Source organism: Pleurodeles waltl, chromosome 7, assembly GCF_031143425.1.
Source record: "Pleurodeles waltl isolate 20211129_DDA chromosome 7, aPleWal1.hap1.20221129, whole genome shotgun sequence".
Lineage (NCBI taxonomy): Eukaryota > Metazoa > Chordata > Amphibia > Caudata > Salamandridae > Pleurodeles > Pleurodeles waltl.
Window position 1 is genome coordinate 1249222812 of NC_090446.1, and position 18100 is coordinate 1249240911.

General features: G+C 42.3%; 1 protein-coding gene across 10 annotated transcripts in view; it reads right to left on the minus strand.

Moving 5' to 3' along the window:
* The window catches only part of MAP2K4 (mitogen-activated protein kinase kinase 4), a 599606-nt gene that overhangs the window by 458783 nt on the left and 122723 nt on the right, over positions 1-18100 (minus strand). For 6 of the 10 annotated variants that reach the window (XM_069200385.1, XM_069200381.1, XM_069200387.1 and 3 more), the window contains exon 2: positions 62-164. In XM_069200385.1, the coding sequence (XP_069056486.1) occupies positions 62-164 (103 nt within the window). Of the gene's footprint in view, positions 1-61; positions 165-15728; positions 15762-18100 lie in introns of all 10 variants that reach the window. The other 4 variants (XM_069200386.1, XM_069200379.1, XM_069200378.1 and 1 more) reach the window with 1 other exon arrangement.

Below are 18100 nucleotides of genomic sequence, written 5' to 3' on the forward strand. Positions count from 1 at the left end.
ATAATTTTCAAACAATTGATATTTTCAGGCATTTTTCAGTATCACGTAATAGGATACTCACATTTGTGGATTTTGGAAAGGAACTGCTGTGGTATTAAGAGTAAATCTTGTTGTTGATTTAAAATGAGGATTGGCAAAATTCAACTTGAGTGCCTTCCGTTTACCTAAGAAACAATAGAAAAAGTAAGCAAAGCTAATATTCACATTAGCATGCATCTCACAAGAGAAGTGCAATAACATGAAGGTATTAGGGAGACTCAATGGTGAGTCTTGATATCCAAGTTATTGTAAGACTGTAAGCCTGTTTCACAAAACACTGAGTTAGTCTCTAAATTACAGACACATTTAGAACATTTGCATAGATCTGCTCATGCTTGATGAGGCTCACAACATTTTAAGCAGTACATCTGAAAATCAAAGAAAATGCCAGCTTTTCAGGGATACTCCGAGTAAAGCTAGTTTTACAGGTGCAATTGTACATGTCTTCTATTGCTGTTTGTTAAAGTACGTACCCCAACATTTCTGGAACTAAATTTTGGTGTGGAACAAGCAATTAGGACTTTTTGTTAACCCCTACAAAGTTATATATTATTTGGATTTTCTCGGCCGAGCCAATGCTCACCATCCCGACAGTCACCTGAGAAAATCTATTTACTGCCTCTTTACAATATTTGAAGCAGCAATCCAAGATTGACAGCTATAAATATTATCTGAGCATATTCCTATGCGTAGATGTTGATTCTCACATTGTTGGTACTTTTTGCACCTTAAGTGTCACTTGCAATAAATAACGTTCTACGAAGGAGGTCGTATTTATACCACAACTGTCGGTTGTCCACATATAACCTTCTCCTATCCTTCGTTGTGGCTATACTCACATTTTATTTTAGAGTTTTTGTGAAGTGAAGCCTTTTCCGTTTTTAAAAAGTTCAAAAATACGCAGTTCTAAAAGAGCTTGGGGCCTTGTGTATAGATGCATTCCCCTCAAGATACAGAATTAGTAAATCCTTTTGATACATCAGGTCCATTGATACAAGTCAACCAGCACATTTTTCAGGCTAATAAATGACCTGATTAGTTGGTTTTAAAATACAATGCCCATAATTAGGCCACATTCAATTCATCATATGCACAAAGAGGCGCTGAAAAACGGCGCATTTGCAATGATCTTGACTGCAATGTAAGTGTTCACTGACAAGTGATTTATGTTAAGAGAAAGCAAGAAACACTTAAATGTGCATAATATGAACGGGTTAAAGATCAGTAACATAAGGATAGGATTGTCAGTCTCACTCTGAAGCATGCAAATACGTCAGTGCTATATAAATGGCGATATTATGCCCAACCAATTCCATTAACGAACAAGCAATAGCAAATCCAATATGTCTCGCCTTGGCAAGCATGCAATACTTTTTTTTGCAAACGTATGCAATGTACAAAAAAAAGTTAGAGAAAAAATTAAATCTAAAAATAAATGAGTAGACCAGCACACCAGCCCTGACACTAAAATACACTCTTTCTTCAGGCGGCTCTGCACAAGTTATCAGAAAAATTGCATGAAAAGGACTGCCCCATGCTGTATGATGTGGTGCATGGAAGCAAAACGTAAATGACATCTGAACAGATCAGAGGAATGGAAAGGGGTGGCTGAAAACACCTATTTGCAAGTATATACGTGCATATTTATTATGAAGTATTTTGAAAAATAATGAGGCTGGTGCAACATTTAAATTTGTTTCTAGACCAGAACTAAAAATGAACGTGCAGTTATCTAAACGAGCTTTACATAAGACGTTGACTAAAACAAAAATGGGAAGAAACAGAACAGTGACATCAGCACTTGAATATCAAACATCTGTAACACAAGTATATAAAATAATCACAACCACTTACCACAGAAAGTGTTTCCACGAGGTACTGATGCATCAAATGTTAAACGCCCGTGATTAGCATCGTGGGCATATGTCGGATACTCCCTAAGTGGAAGTTTTAACGTCACTCAACACCAGCCATCCATTAAAGGATATGGCCTAGGCATAGCTAACAGCAGTGTGCAATTTTTTACATTCCACAGGCCTCCAAAGATACAAAAAGTATAATGCTTGTGGCACTCTGATATTGTTACCTGTCATGATCCAGTACCCTGACCAAGTACATTTACGGCTGGGCAGGAAACACCAAAAAGAGTATTATTACGAAGTAATCATTTGTAATGCAACAGGACTTGCGATTGCTTAAGTTAGAGCTATTAGTGTTGTAAATGCATAACTGGAATTTTCTTGCCACATAAATTGGTCAAGCCAGCCGCATAATTTGGTCCTCTCTGCCACATAATTCCAGTGGCAGTGCATACTGGATGTAAAATTATAAAGAAATAAGGCATGCAAACTAAATGTCAACATTGCAAAGAAATGTGGCACACTAACTAAATGACCCCATTGTAGTGAATGACGCATTATACCCAGCACAAGAATAAGACCAGCTCTACCAGCCAAAAAACACATCAACCACAATACAGTTCAGAGCCTACTACCACCCATAGTATACTGAGCACTTCACCTAATGCCAAAGGGCTATAAGCACAGCCACCTAGAGTACAAAACAGAAGGCAATCGCATGCAGTACACTGCTCACTGTCTGTTGTTAACTGGCCACAGGCAATTGTCATACACAATAAACGCACTTTCGGTTGTCGCCCATAGCAAACTACACCCGGCTCTTGAAAACTCTACACTGGCACAATCAGCTGTCACTATTAGTGCACAACAACCTGGTATGCACTGTACAATACAAGTAGTTGCTAGTCACTGTACTTTATGTACTGCCATGCGCAAGCTTCGGACACAGGTGGGGAAAAAAAAAAAAAAAGGAGGGGCACTCGCCCTGCCCACAACTCTGTATTCTGCTGCCACATGTGGACAGCGGACCACCATTCAGGACGCTGGCAGAGACAAACAGGTGCAAGTGTAGTACATCACACGCAAATCACCAACCCGCGGCATGTGTTTCAAGCCTCACATTGTCTACAGGCCAGGCTCTCGGAGTAAAATGACAAGCATGCAGTACATCCGCTTAAAGAAAGTGAAGAAGTACAAGTTAAACTATGGTTGTGTGTTTGCGGGAAACCCTTTGTTTCATTTTGGCACAAAAAGCTGTACAGACTGAGCTAAAATACTTTATCTAAGGAGTTACAGAAGCACGTCACAATTCAAAAGATAATCCTAATGCTCGGCTGTCAAGTTTTGGGTCTGCTTAATTATGACACTTCCATGTTTGTGTTGCATTTGCATGTGGCCTTTTTACACTTTGTGTGTGACAATTCGATTCACACTTAATCGCATTTGTAATTACTGAACAGAAGCAAAAACCCAGCCACAGCAGTACAATGTATAGCGAGTGCTGAGTTGTACATTCTAATACTTATAGCATTGGAATTGCACCAAGAAGCACCAGCAATACAGCCAGCAACAGTAACAAGTAAATAAATAAAAAATGGAGGTGGGCGAGCCGTGCAGAAAGCAAGGTACAGCCTCCATATGTAAACAAAGTGCAGCGTGCCATGCTGTAACAATTAAAGAAACTGGAATGCCTCATACGCTCCATGGAAACCTGCAAGAACAGGGAGAAGGTGTGGCACAAGGACTAGAGCTCCCGACTATGGAACTGAGGACCCGGGATCAAGTCACGGCATCAGCTCAACATCACTTAATCTCTCCGTGCCTACAAAAAACACAAATATGTCCTTGTGCAATGCATCTGTACTCATGTAAAGCCTCCAAAGCTTAAAAAACAAAAAAAATGAGTAATTAAATAAACAAGCAGGCCTGTTCCCTAAAGAAGAGATTCACAGGACAAAGTGTAATTACACAGTATTTGGTATCTGCTCCGAAAGAGCAAAAGAAGGGACAAAGAGCATGACTGACTGCTAGCAGGGAAGGATTTTTAAATGTCACTGAAACAAGTGAATAAAAAGGCTTCAAGCCCACAGAAAATATACTAAAATTATACAAGAGGCCGCAAGTTTACGCTCAATCTAAAAATTGGTACTGTCCTAGCCACAACTGATCTGCAACACAAAGTGGACTCCATTAGCTATGTTCTTAAAGGAGCTATGGCTGTTGGCCACTGTATCTGTAACCTGTACACCAGCAATTCATATATGGAGTGGGAAGGAAAGCAACAGCATGTATGTGACATATGAAAAACTTTGAATTATTCTGTGTAATTGGACAAAGATTTGTATTGAAAATGGAACTGCGTCTGGCAAGGCAATGAGAAGCAAATATGGTTTCAAAAAGGGACAGGATAGCCCAATGATATCAAGGAGTGAGAAGCGTGTATAATCCACTGCAAAGAACAGAAGGCTCATGAAGGGTGCAGAGGGGGAGGACAAGAAGTGCTTTAAACTCAGAACCTAGTAGATTAATGTGTAAGTCTACTGTTGAAGCTGCCTCTGAACCTCTCCTGCAAGCTTTAAAAGACGGTGACTCGGTATCAAAACACAATGAGATAAGTGTACAAGGATGAAAAAACTCCCCTAGCTCGCTGTACAAGAACAGACAGACAGAAGGAGCTGTTCAATCCATCCTTACCCTACTTACTTTTCCACCCCTTTCATGGGAAGAGCTGCAAAACAAGGCTAGTGGACACCTAACTGTACCTGGTTGTGGAGGATAATACAGAGACGAAATGAAGGCAAAAAATAGCAAAAGCTAAGTCAACCGCCGCATACGTGCAGTACCACCACAAACAAACAGTTGCAAAGTGAACAGATGTCGCTTTTGGGAACTACTGTACTTTGCCAATACCATGTAGCGATGTGGTAAAGCCAAAAGAAAAAGAAAAAAGTGTGACTATGACACAGCATCTTTTTGTAGGCGAGTGCATGGGTGATGATGTATGCAGGCACACACTTTACCACGAGTGGGGGAATTATATCAAAATAAAGCCGGGTAGGAAGAGCAGAACATGAGGAGGAGATTAATATCGGGGTAGGGTGAAGTACAGGAGAGAAGAGCAAACTGGGGAACGGGTGGGGAAAAGCAGGGGGGAGAAGCATGTGAGGGAGAAAGCAACACGGAGCACCGGTGAGATTTGAAAGAGAGAAGGACACACGGAAAACAGCAATCAACACACAAGGGAGAGGCCAACGCAGAGTATGTGGGAGAAGCACACAAGGGGGAGAGCTGGAAAAGTATGCACTCTTAAAGAGTGCTTAACCAAAAGGAAAAAAGTATTTCTCTAAAAGCAAGCAGTGTAGGGATCTTTCAGAGGAGGGACAAACACAACAAGAGAAAAACAAGCCGACAAAAAAGAGAAGCAAGCTAATGTGAATGATAATAAAACCAACACATGTCAACAAATGGACAAACTGTAATCCCACTGTAAGCTTTTGGTAAGCCCACAATAGGTCTGTCACAACCAGACAGCTGGTGTTGTTTAGTAGGACAGACCTAAAAAGTGTAATCAGTTACTTTAGATTAGGTTATACGCATTAGTGGTGAGGATAAAAAGTAATTCCCTGAAGATGGTAGCTTTCACATGGAACATTTGAACAGCATTAACAATCCTAAGTATAAATCAGTATAGAATAATAGACAACCTTTAAAAAGTATAAAGCGCAAACATGGATCTAAGTTGCAGGCATTGAAAGACACTCAACAGAAATGTAGATACCATATTAGTCACTTGAGACCTGAAGTTAGGGTATTGGGTCCCTAGTGCACTGTTTCTTAGCCATACGTTTCCCATCTCACTGGTGACAACTCAGAAGGAGAAGAATAAAGAAGCATTTTTTTTTTTTTTTTTAAACAGGTTTTCGGTTTCCCCATACCACAGGAGATGTTGGAACACACCAAAAGGTGCTTCTGGGGGCAGAGCAGCGCCTATCAATGTCAATGAGCCAGCAGCAAACACAGGAAAATCCAGCACAAGTGTGTGCAGGAAGTAACAACATGGCTGGTTTGAGAACAAGATGAGAAGTTGACACAATGATACCCAACTTACCCCTACTGAGGCAGTCTTAACTCAGTACCCTACTGTGCTGAAGAAACGATCGTAGCCAGACTATCATTACAGCGAGTCCAAGAAGGACTGCAGGACAAAGAACAGCAGAAATAGAAGGAAACAAACAAGTAGAACAGCATTCTTGCTTGGATAACAGGTAAATCAGTAATACCCCCAATGATATTGCCCATGTTCTGCTTAATGTCTTCTACCCACTCAGAAATATCCAGGCCCTGGAGTAGGGAGGCGTAGTCACCATTCATGCCCACTAGTCCACAGCTGACCCGCTGAACATCAAGAGTCAATTTCCAATTTTAATTGATAATTCGCAAAAGTTCCATGAAGAATTGCAAACTTTATTTGAATAGTATATAGCTAAATGTGAGGATGTCAGTCATTACACATTATTATACCAAACGAACTAAAGGATTTCTTACTATAAGTTAGCTGGAAAAAACACACATACTTGATGTAGCTGCTTTTATTGAGGCTAAGGATCCAGTACCAAATGACATTTTGTTGTATGTCCTGTGAAAACCAAGGGCAGGAATAATAGGCGTACACAAAACAAAGGTGAAACTCCTCTTAATTAACTTGATTGTTTGAAAGTTGTGTTTATTATTATTCTGGTACTGCTAACGATAAAGAAACCACCCAAGAAGCTGTTGGAGTGGTGCTTGCTCGAGGGCCATTGTCTTCGTGCAACGCCATTTGCACAGAATGGCAAACTAAAGTTTTTTCTGAACTGGGTTCTGTTGCAATCATTGGTTTGTTATAAAAGAAATAAAGAATCTGCTGACTCTAAGCACTTGTCTTTAGAAAAATAATCTTTCCAACAAAAGGTCAGAGGCAGATGCTAGGAAGGACTGTAAAGGAAGACGGACCTAAGTAGGCAAGATGGGGAGGTCCAGACAAAGGCATGGGCAGGAACGTGGAGAGTCTGCCACACCTGGTGACTGATTCCTCATGTTTTCATTGTGGGCATCTGAGGGACTAGAAACGTGACTGCCCTGGTTTGTCCCCCAGTTTCTAATGATCAAGCTGAAAACATGAATTCACCTAGTTGAACCACCTACCTTCTGTAATGCTCTTATATCTAGCTGCAGAATCCTCACCTTTTTTATATTAATCGGGGTCATACCGGATAGATCTGGAAACTTTTTTCATAGGGCCCGTATGTCCCAAACGGTGGCACTTTGCTACTGCACACTGATGCCATACGGCTCAGGAAGTAACATGTGAGGCCTATAATGGTGCCACTCCTATGCATAGGCGTCAACTGTTTTCAGTTTGACAGTTGGGCTGGTTGCACCTCACCCTAGACAGTGACACAAAGGGAGCTGGGGTGTAGTCTGCATTTCCTGATGAGCCATATGTGCTAGGAGGGAGGGGAGGAGTGGTCCCTTACACCTGAAAGGGCTGTGCCTGTCCTCACACAATGCAGTCTCCAACCCCCTGGTGAGTGTCTGGGGCCTGGGCAAGGCATGATTTCACATTCAAGATAGACTTTGCTTTGAAGTAGGCCTACTTCAATGGAGAAATTGGGTATAAGAAGGGCACCCAAAACCACAGAATTTAGAACACTTCAGGAAACCAAGAGGAACCTCTGCCTGGAGAAGAGCTGAAGAGCTGCCCTGCCTGTGCTTTGTGGAGCTATCCTGCAGTTGCTGCTTCTGCCAGAGTAAGAGGGCAAAGACTGGACTTTGTCTGCCTTCCATCTTGAGAAAAAATCTCCAATGGCTTGATTTAGAGCGTGCCTCCTGTTGTGTGAAGTCTCAGTGACAACAAAGGCTTCTCTCTGCCAGCACCTGGAGTCTCTGAGCAACTCATACTTTGCCCAGTGGTGCCCAACTTGTTCCTGGTACTCTGAAAGGAGAAGCTGGTAGCCAAAGAGGAGGAAATCCACACAGTGTGCCGTGCGGGTGAAAAGATCAACGCAATTCCAATCTGCGGCTGGAAAATCGACATGCCGCTGGCTTCGCGCCTGAAAATCGACGGCTCGCCTGTAACGCGACCGAACAATCGACGCACGCAGCTTGAGAAACGACACGCAGCATCGCTGACAGGGGCTGGTAAGATCGCAACCTGCGCTGGGTGGTTTTTGGATCATCGTGCGGCTGGATTTCCGAGGCAAACACCGGTGGACGTGTAAAAACAACGCAAGGCCTGCCCGGACCAGAAAGTGCTGACCGGATAGACGCATCGCTCTCCTGCGGAGAGAAGAAACGATGCACCAGACTCGACGAAAGGAGAAATGACAAGGTCCTGCTCGTGAGTGGAATCGACGCATCGCAAGCCCTTTTTGACGCACACTCGCCTGTGCAGGGTTATTTTTGACACACCCAAGGTACATTTTCAAGCTAACAGTGCTAGTGTGTGTTTTAAACTACATAAAGATTTTTTTTGCTTTTTAATTGATAACTTGACTTGTGGATTTTTGTTATTTTGGCATTGTTTTGTTTAGATAAATATTTTCTATTTTTCTAAACCTGTGTTGTGTCTTTTTGTAGTGTTTTCATTAAGTTACTGTGTATGTTCGTACAAATAGCTAGCACTCTGAAGTTAAGCCTACTGCTTGTGCCAAGCTACCAAGGGGGTAAGCAGGAGTTAGTTGAGGGTGATTCTCTTTTACCCTGACTAGAGAGAGGGTCCCTGCTTGGACAGAGGGGTAACCTGACTGCGAACCAAACACCCCATTTCTAACAATAACATTATGTTGTGAAAGTGAAATGTAGGAATTGAGGAAAAATAAAATGGATTCACTGGAGCAGGATGCTGTAAGCATGATGGTTTAAATCGACATCACAAATTTTGATAGAAAACATTAGCTATTTCGCAGAACCAGTTTATAGTGGGAAAAGGTGGTGTAAGGTGGATGGACACAGAGCCTGGAAGTCACTCACATGCTGTGCTGAGGTGATGGCAATTAAGAACACTGTTTTGTAGAGGAGGTGCCAAAGGGGTCCACTGTGGAGTGGCTTGAATGGACAACACATTAAGTAGCTAAGGACAAGATTGTGGTCCCATTGGGGCATCACAAAAGGAGAAGGGGTAAACAAACGCAGCAGCCCTTTCAAAAGGGTAATCACAACTGGTGATTTAAATAACAAAGGCTAATCAGGCAATGGTAAGAAGGTCAACTGGCTGAAAGATAACCTTTAAAGTGTCCAAAACAAATCCTTGCCTGGCGAGGGACAGAAAAAACAGGAAAACATCAGACAATTGGGCCTGGAAGGGTTCAATATGGCGTACACTGTACCACACCACAAACGTGCCCTTGCAAGGCATTTACAGCCCTTGCTGAGGGACAACTGGCTGCCAAGATAATATCAACTGCCTCTGGGAGAGATGAAAGGCATTCAGCTGGCCCCGCTCAAACTCCATACATGAAGGTAGAGACTGCAAATGCCTGGGTGGAGAACCTGGCCTCTCTGCTGCGACAGGAGATCCTCCCGGAGGAGAGATCGAAGGAAGGCTATTCAATGCCAAGTGCATGGCCTTCATCTCCAGAACGTTGATTTGGGGCTCAGACTCTGCCAGAGACCAGAGGCCTCTCATCTCCACCTCTCCCACATGGCTGCCCCAATCCAGAAGTTATGCATCAGTCACCACTTTCAGTTCTGTGTAGGGAAGGAAGAGGGGTTTGCTGCTGACCCAATTGTGGTCTAGCAACCAGGACTACAGATCTCCGAGGAGACCGCAAATGATCTGAACGTGGTCTGAGAGGTTCTCTTGATGTTGGGCCATTGGGACTTCAGATCCCACTGCAAAGCCCGCATCTACCACCTTGCATGCTCGACCAGCAGGATGCAGGAGGCCATCAGTCACAGCAGCGTCAGTGTCAACGTCACTGAAACCCAGGACCACGGCTAAGATCATGGCCTGTATGTCTTGGACTCTCCTTTCCATAGGAAAGACACAAAACTGAACCATGTCCAAAATAGCTCAGGAGAAAGAGAGCCCCACTTCAACAAGCAAGATGTGCAGTGGAGACTCTTCCAGAGACAAAAATCCTCTGATCTCCCCCTCTCCCAAATGGCTGCCCCAACTAGGAGTGAAGCATCTGTCAACACTGAGATCTGGGTTGTGTGGAGAACGGATCCGCCGCTGCCCAAGCTGTGGTTCATCAGTCACCACTGCAAGTCTTTTGCAGTTCTCTTTGGTAGCTGGACCAGGTCCCAGAGATTCCCCTGACACTGTGCCTATTGAGACTCCAGCCAATGCGTAGGGTTTACCAGTAGGAGGCCATCGGACCCAGCAGCCTCAGAGTTGTTCCCACTAAAATCTATGGTAGAAGCTGAAACATCAATATCACAGCATTAATATCCTGGACTTGCTGTTCCAGAGGATGCACATGGAATTGTATTGCATCCCAAATGGCTCAAATGAAAGGGAGCATCAGACAAGGAGCCAGGTGTGACTCTGGCACGTTGGTAGTGAACCCGAAGGATGACAGGAGGTTCGCTGTAGTCTGGAGGTGGTTGATTACTGACTGTGGCAACCCTGTCTGCAAAAGCAAGTCGTCGAGGTAGGGGGAAAGATGGCACTCCTGACCTTCAAGTGTGTGCTGCCACTAGTCCCATCAATTTCATGATCACTCAAGGGGCACTGCTGAGCCCAAAGGGGATCATAGTGAACTGAAAATGCTCTTTATCTGCCATGAACTGCAGTAGCGTAGGTGGGCCAGCAGACCAGGTATGGGAAAATAGGCATCTTGCAGGTCCAATGCCACTATTCAGTCTTCAGGGACGAGGGCAGACAGAGCCTGGGTGGGGGTGAGCATCTTCAATTTCTCCTTACGGAGGAAGGCATAGGACTAGAATACACCCAAGACCTTTGTCTTTCTTGGGCACCAGAAAGTAGTGGGAATAACAACCACGTCCTACATCTGATGGCAACACCTCTCAAAAGCCCCTATAGTCAAGAGGGCTTGCACTTGCTGCTGCAAAATGGAGAGATGATTCCTAGTTAGTCACTGGGAGAACAGTGGAAGGACCCACAGGGATGAAAGGAAGGGTAAGGCACAACCTCTGCAGACAATCCACATGGTCCACCAATCTGATGTAATTGCTTGTGAACCCAGACAGAATTGGTGGATTCTGCCTCTCAACGGGTGACTGTGGACCTATAAGGGTACACTAAACAGAAACAGTAGGTGGGGCTGTGGGGAGTGGGCATTTCGGAGGACTGACCTTGGTTGTGGGGGGGGGAGGGGCTGGGGGGGAGGAGCAGTGGGCACCTCAGCTTTTCTCATGAAACTGCAGCCAAAGCCAGGAAAGGAACACTGGAGTGGATGTAGCTGGAGGCGCTTCGCATAGAGGCCCATAGAGCAAGTGGTAGCCCTACTCTCCTTGAAATGTTCCAGGGCAGAGTCAGCCTTGTCCAATCAGGAGATGTTAAGCGATCTCAGGGTCAAAATAGCCAATGATAATTTTTCCAAAGGTCTCCTCTTGCTTTAATTCTCTGTTATGGGGAGTGGCAGGACAATTGTTGGGTTTTGTCCGGCTGGTGAAAGCCTGGACCACAAGGCTTTCTGGGGAAGAATGCTGCAACAGAAAGGGCATCGTTGAAATGGACCAGGGGCTCACAAATAGTCTGGCCAGTTGTAGGACCTCAGTTATCATGTTTGTTTTCATCTCCATTGTGGGGAGCTGGAGGTCAAGGACGTCACCTGCAAAACACACATAGCCACTGAATAGGAGGCAGATTCTTCTATGGTGAGGCTGGGGAAAGACAGAAAAGAGAAGTTTCTGGGGAGGTATTGTTTTGCTTCACTAATAACCGAGCTGAAACACTCATTCACTGACAAAAGTCTCTGGAATGCGCTTCTTAGTGCAAAGAAGACATTTATTATTTCACTCCGTAAGGTTCGTAAAAGGAGATTAGCGTGCTGAAAGCACACGTTTAAAAATGGTCACACAAATTAAATGAAAACATGTACAAATGATCCTCCACTGCAATATACACAACAAATATGTATCTATATTTTAATGCAAAGCAAATAATGAATCAAAACAATTTGCATCACCATGAGGCAGGGGCATCACTACTTCATCTCACTCCTATTCAGCATCAGATCGCTAGATCACAGAATCGATCGAGGAGAGAGAGACCAATTATCCTCACGGGAAGGATGACACACTCCAGCGTCCTGGATATGCCTGAGATCTGCAAACACTCTCTGTCCCCGGTCCATCTGGCCCCGGCCTCTTATACTTTGAACAAACAAGAGATGAAAATTTTAGAACCTCCCTCTCCCTGCAGAAGTTTATTTATTCCAAAAATGCTGATTGCTGTAGGCCAGCTTTGAAAATAACACCCAATGACTTGCCCATAATCCCAAGGTGCCAATTAAAAACAAGACCATTCCGTGCCGTCTTAGTACATTCGTATCTAGCCCACTACCTTCCTGCTTGTTCTTATACAAATTAGCCTGGGCACAGGGTTCAGAGAACTCATCACCCTGGTCATAGCCATTGTCAGAATCAGTGCTGAAGGGGGAATGCAGTGAATGTTGTCTGCCACATGGAGGTTCAAGTGCACATGCTGGTGGCCCATTCAGATTTGGGCGCTGAATCAATCGGATTCATATATTTGCCTGTGACAGCTACCACGGGGTTTAAAACCAGCAGGTTTTTTTTGGAGTGAGAAACTCCAAAAATGGTGGGACAAAAAGGAACACTTGTCGTTGAAGTAGTCAAAAAGGTTGAAAAATTCAGTCAAAAATCAGCTGAGGGGAGCACAATTCGATCTGTGCTGGCGTGGAAAAGAAGGAACGGAGGTCAGCGTGCTGGGTTCGCACCTATATAGGCATCACGCACTTCACTTCTGGTGTGGACAACGGCATGCAAACCAAACTACGCCACCTACTGTCAAACAAGGGGACTGCTCAAAAATGTCCAGATCCAGTCTGCCACCTGGGGACTATTCTAAGGCAAGGCATCTGCCGCTAGAAGTCTCTATCATATTGAGCAATCACAGATGCAGTAAACCAGGGATTACCTATACCCTCACCTGGACAGTTGCTGCAATTATCTATAGTCTCTTTCATTTGATCACACATGGCACTGATTAAAAAGTCTATCCAGCTGGAGTAGATTCCAGATGACCCAACCACTCCTTTATGTGCTATGACTGATTGGACATCAGGGTAATACATGGAATATTATTTTTGACTAGATGTAACAGACAACTGACAATGGGAAGCTTCATGCTAAGTAGTCCAAACTATGAGGATCCGTTGACTGATGCACTACTGTGGAACGCAAATGTCGGATGATGACAACAGTTTTTTTGAAGTCCCTAAGCCTATCCATGGCTCGAGTACTGTTTTATAAACAAAAATCAACACCATTTGAAGAAAAGAAACTGAAACTTCCATCCAACATACCAAAGCTGCCCACCACACCTCTCTTTTCAGACAGAAACATCAAATAGTTCCGGACTGAAGTTTGCAGGGATGTTGAAAATAATCTTCATCTTCTAAAGCTATGTTAGAATAGGCGAAGATACAGTGGATACACAGTAGAGGTCACAGAGGCCCCAAATAAGGAACCATCCTTGCACAGAAGATTAGGAAAGAAGAATAGGAAAGATGTCCGAAAAGGCTTGAGTGGGAGCAGAGAGAGGTTCAGAGTAACAGTGACAAAGCATTCCACCCGCAGTGACACAGGGTCCCCTACCAAGTAATTCTTCTAAAGTGATGGTAGGAACACTGCCCTCGCTGCTGAACCTGGTGCTGAGAGTATAGAGGGTTGTTCCCTTTAATGCAACTCCTTTCTCTTGCAGTTATGTTGCTGTTTTAACCATTGAAATGCAGTTGTATTTTGTTTATTATTGTGTGGGTTCACTGGAGCAGGATGAAAGTAACAGATAATAGGAAAAAAGAAAGTAAAGAACAGTAGCATAGTCAATACCACGCTTATGAAAGATGCAAACGATAATGCTGCATAAGAAATGCAACTGGCAATAAAAGTGCTGACTTTACATTGGTTTCGTTTACATCAGGATACATTATTAAAGTGAAAGGACATAATTACTTTTGAGGAAGTCTGTTCAGCTGAGACTGCAGAGCCCATAACTGAGACCATGTAATCTATGGGCAAGTTGTCTTTCTATGAACTAGGTGCCATTGCTTCTTACCTCTGTCTGCAATGTTCATTGTCCCAGAAGTACAAAAAAATTGGACTTTAATGTGTCCCATGTCCGGGTAGAATAGGATGATTCCTGACACAAGAAGCAGGAAGTGCGATGTCCTAAGAAATTTGATAAGGTATGGGGACTGTGGAGACAAGCCACAGAGGTCATACCATGAAGGAGAGGTGTGGTCAGGGACACTGGACGAGCCCAGGTGGCATCGGAGCTTCATAATTAACACCATTGACGGGGGATCGCCGTAGTGTCTGTTCTTACACATGTGCTCTTTTTGGTAAGACTGGTTCCTTGGGCAAGTGATGCTATACATGCCATGAAGAAAAAAGAAAAAAAAAAAAAAAAACCTCAAGGTTTTTTTTTCGCTGTGCTTGTTGCGGTAGGGTGGCCACTCTCCACCCAGTAGTATGAAAATCAATAGATTAAAAAAACTGAATGTGTCAAACACCTATAAACCTGAGTAAATCAAGCGATGGTGTAGCTTTTCCCAAAGCACAGCTGAGAATCCAACACTGGCGGGCATCAGTGTTCAAAACCAACAAGTGAGGTTCCAGCACCAGTGACAGACTGCCAGCGAGTTTTCGCCACAATCCTTGGGATCTTGTGCCTGTACTTGCTTGGTGCAGTGATTAAGCTAGCCTTCCAACAGAGGTTTGTCAGATATGTACGGTCACGACTAGAGGCAACTTCGTCTGATCCCCAGTCACTGACTGCTTTAAAATTCTGCCTATGCTACTGAGTGTGAACAGCACCCTGCAGTCTTTCCCGGAAAATTCTGTGAAAAAAACACTGTTGTTACTGACTGGGGCATAATAGCCACAGGAAAAAAAACATGCAGAGTATGGTGCAGTGGATACAGATTCTACCGCCTCATAACATTGCAGCACAGCGTAATTTTCTTGTTTTACGTATGTCATAAAAAACTGAAGGGCAAACATGATGTGGGGATACCACTTCAATATTGAATTGGCGCAGAAATTCAAAAGCCACTATCTTGTATTCATCAGTGTGAAAGATGCAAGGACTGATTCTCTAAGATGAGTGTAGAATAATTTCTCAAGCATATTTAAAAACCACAATATACCTTGACCGTTTCAAAATATGGGACCACGTCTGCTGTGGGATGAAAATGTCTGAATATTAAGCACAAACTAAAAAATAACATGCTAAAACCATGCATACCAGTGAACACATTGTAACCATATCCACAAAAGGCAACTCCTTTGTAAAAGGTTGCACATATCAGCTGATCAAACGTATTAATACAAAGGAAAATAAAACCCAGATCACATTCATTATAGCAAAAAAAAAAAAAAAAAAACATAAGCCACAAAATTAACTTAATTTGAAGAAAACATTTTTACCACTTATGCCCTAACGTGTGTTGAAAATAAAAATGTAAATATAACAAAAAAGTAGATGTATAACAACAAAGGTTAAAGAAAATGAAAGCTTCCATCAATATACAATTGTCATGGTTGGTTAGTTAGTTGAAATAACAGAGGACACATTCCCAGTACCAAGATGGATATAAAAAAGGAAATGTGATACTAAAAAAACGTAAAGCTTACTTTGTGCCTTTTCACAGAGGTTTATCTGAAACCCTAAAGTAAAAAAGATAAGTTCTATTTCATTCACACTGCAAAGTAATTTTAAGAACAGTAAGCTTTCAACATATATCACTCACATTATGTTCATTTAATAATCGTATTAATAATAGGCCCATGACATTTAACACCAAATAATTGTCAATACACTGAACCATGTGTATTATAAATCGGGCTATTACGTCAAGTAGCTAAAATATTCACCTACTGGAGTTAAAATATGTTGTTGAGCAAACGTCATCCAACATTTCTCAATCAGCTATATTTCTTTGAAAATCCCCAAACAGACAGGTACTCAGAATATAGTGGAGACAATTCCATAAAATGAAAGTTTACACTGACTACTTCCAAATTATTAGTTATTGATTTACATTTGGGGTACATGGAAAACAGATTTCATGCTAAAAAGCATATTGAATAACACATTTTACTAATAGACAATTAAGTCACTTACCATGCAGCAAATGATCACAGAAAATATTTTTCAAATACTTGACTTAAGGAAATATATTTTCCTTGAAAATTGGACAACTTCAACTACTAAAAATAAAAAAATATGATCCTGGCGACCTAAACAACTAACATCCTATCTCTGGACTAAACCTCTTATCCAAGTTCTTTGAGAGCCGTGTCAATATCAAAATTAACCAGGTCATAAACAATCAAAGCCAAAGCAAACATTATTCGGTCAAGAGCAGACCCTAAAAGATCCAACAAAACAGTTAAAAATACTTAAAATAGTAATACAGTGCACCATGGCAGGCAATGTACAATAAATAATAGAAAAAAAACTTAGCTCATGTAAATCCACAGTCTGTGAGGCCTCAATAATGTATGGTTTTAGCCTTCGTGGCAGGCAGGCTGTTTTATTACCTAAAATCATAAAGTGCCAATCAAAGTGCCAAGTGCTGGTATGGGCTACGCATTTATTAAGTCTTATGTCAGCTGTGCAAGCTCGGGTACATCATAGCAAAGGATTAGTAGGCAACTATTTGTCGTTATTACAGGAAAAAATTCTAAAACAATAGTAAAAATGCTCAGCTAGATTGTCATTGAATCCCTGAAATCTAAAAATGGTTTTGTGCATAGAGGCATAAAAGTAAGTTTACATCGATTCATAACATAAAACAGCTTTTATGTATATGGACAAGGATGCCAAATCATTGAGACCATGGAAATCCAAGAACCGAAAAAAAGAAAAAAAAATCTTAACGCCCATTGATAATCTAACGTGTTTAATGCATTTACAGAATTCCGCCATTTCATCACAACAGATAACAAAAGAGGAGATTTCACCACAAGATTTCTTAAGCACACAGCAGCTGAAATTAATCTATAGACCATCAGACATATGTATTCTGACTGTAGGAGCTGCAAATAAAACAAAGCAGGCCTCCAGCTTCTAATATTTAAAAATCTTAGCAACACGATTAAAAATGCTTTCCTTGGTACAGAATATTATGTACAAAAGAAAAGGAAGTGCAACACTGACTGTCTGGACTCCAAAAAAATCAATTTGCTGGATAAGTTCCAATCAGGATTCAGGCCTGGTTGAGGTACAGACACATCTGTATAAGATCAATGATGCCCTATAGTTCTGGACAACATGGATTCATGCCCCCTCATTCGCCTTGCTCGCTTGGCAGCTTTCAGCACTGTCAACCACAAAATTCTCAACCATAAGATAGCTTGTGTTTCAAATAATCAGGAATGAATTAGTTGACATATTACCTATTACGTGGAGAAGGATAAGCATTCTCTGTCAAACTCAGCAGTTGTTCCTCAAGGCCTCCCACAAGGATTTCCTTGGGGATTCTCCTACTACCATGACACCGATGACAGCTCCTCAAATGTTTCTTCCTTTGCTGACATATCTTGCTTGGCCAACAATCTTGAAAAAAATTAGGACCTAGAAGACTTCACATCACCTCAAGCTTATTTCACATAAAACAGAGTTTCTTCACTTTTGGTCTAAGTCTCCTTTCTCTGCCCATCCAAGACTGACTATGTTCAGCGAACCCTCTTGACCGCTCCCCTTCATTTGTTGACAACACCAAGGGCCATATGCATAAAGTATTTTAGCAGTCGCAATTCACCCGATTTCCAAAAATCGGACCATTTGCAATAGCAAAAATGCTTTTGCAAATGTGCAAACCAGAATCGCCGTTTGGGTGCACAAATTGCTATATGGAACGGGTGTGTTTAGGGCTTCCCCTCCAAATAGCGATTTCCATTTCTAAGTATCAAGGTTTTGCAACGGAAAAGTGGTTGGAAACCTTAATATTTTAACTACTACTCCAAGTTGGCTGTATTGTATTTGCAAATTGGAAGGGCTC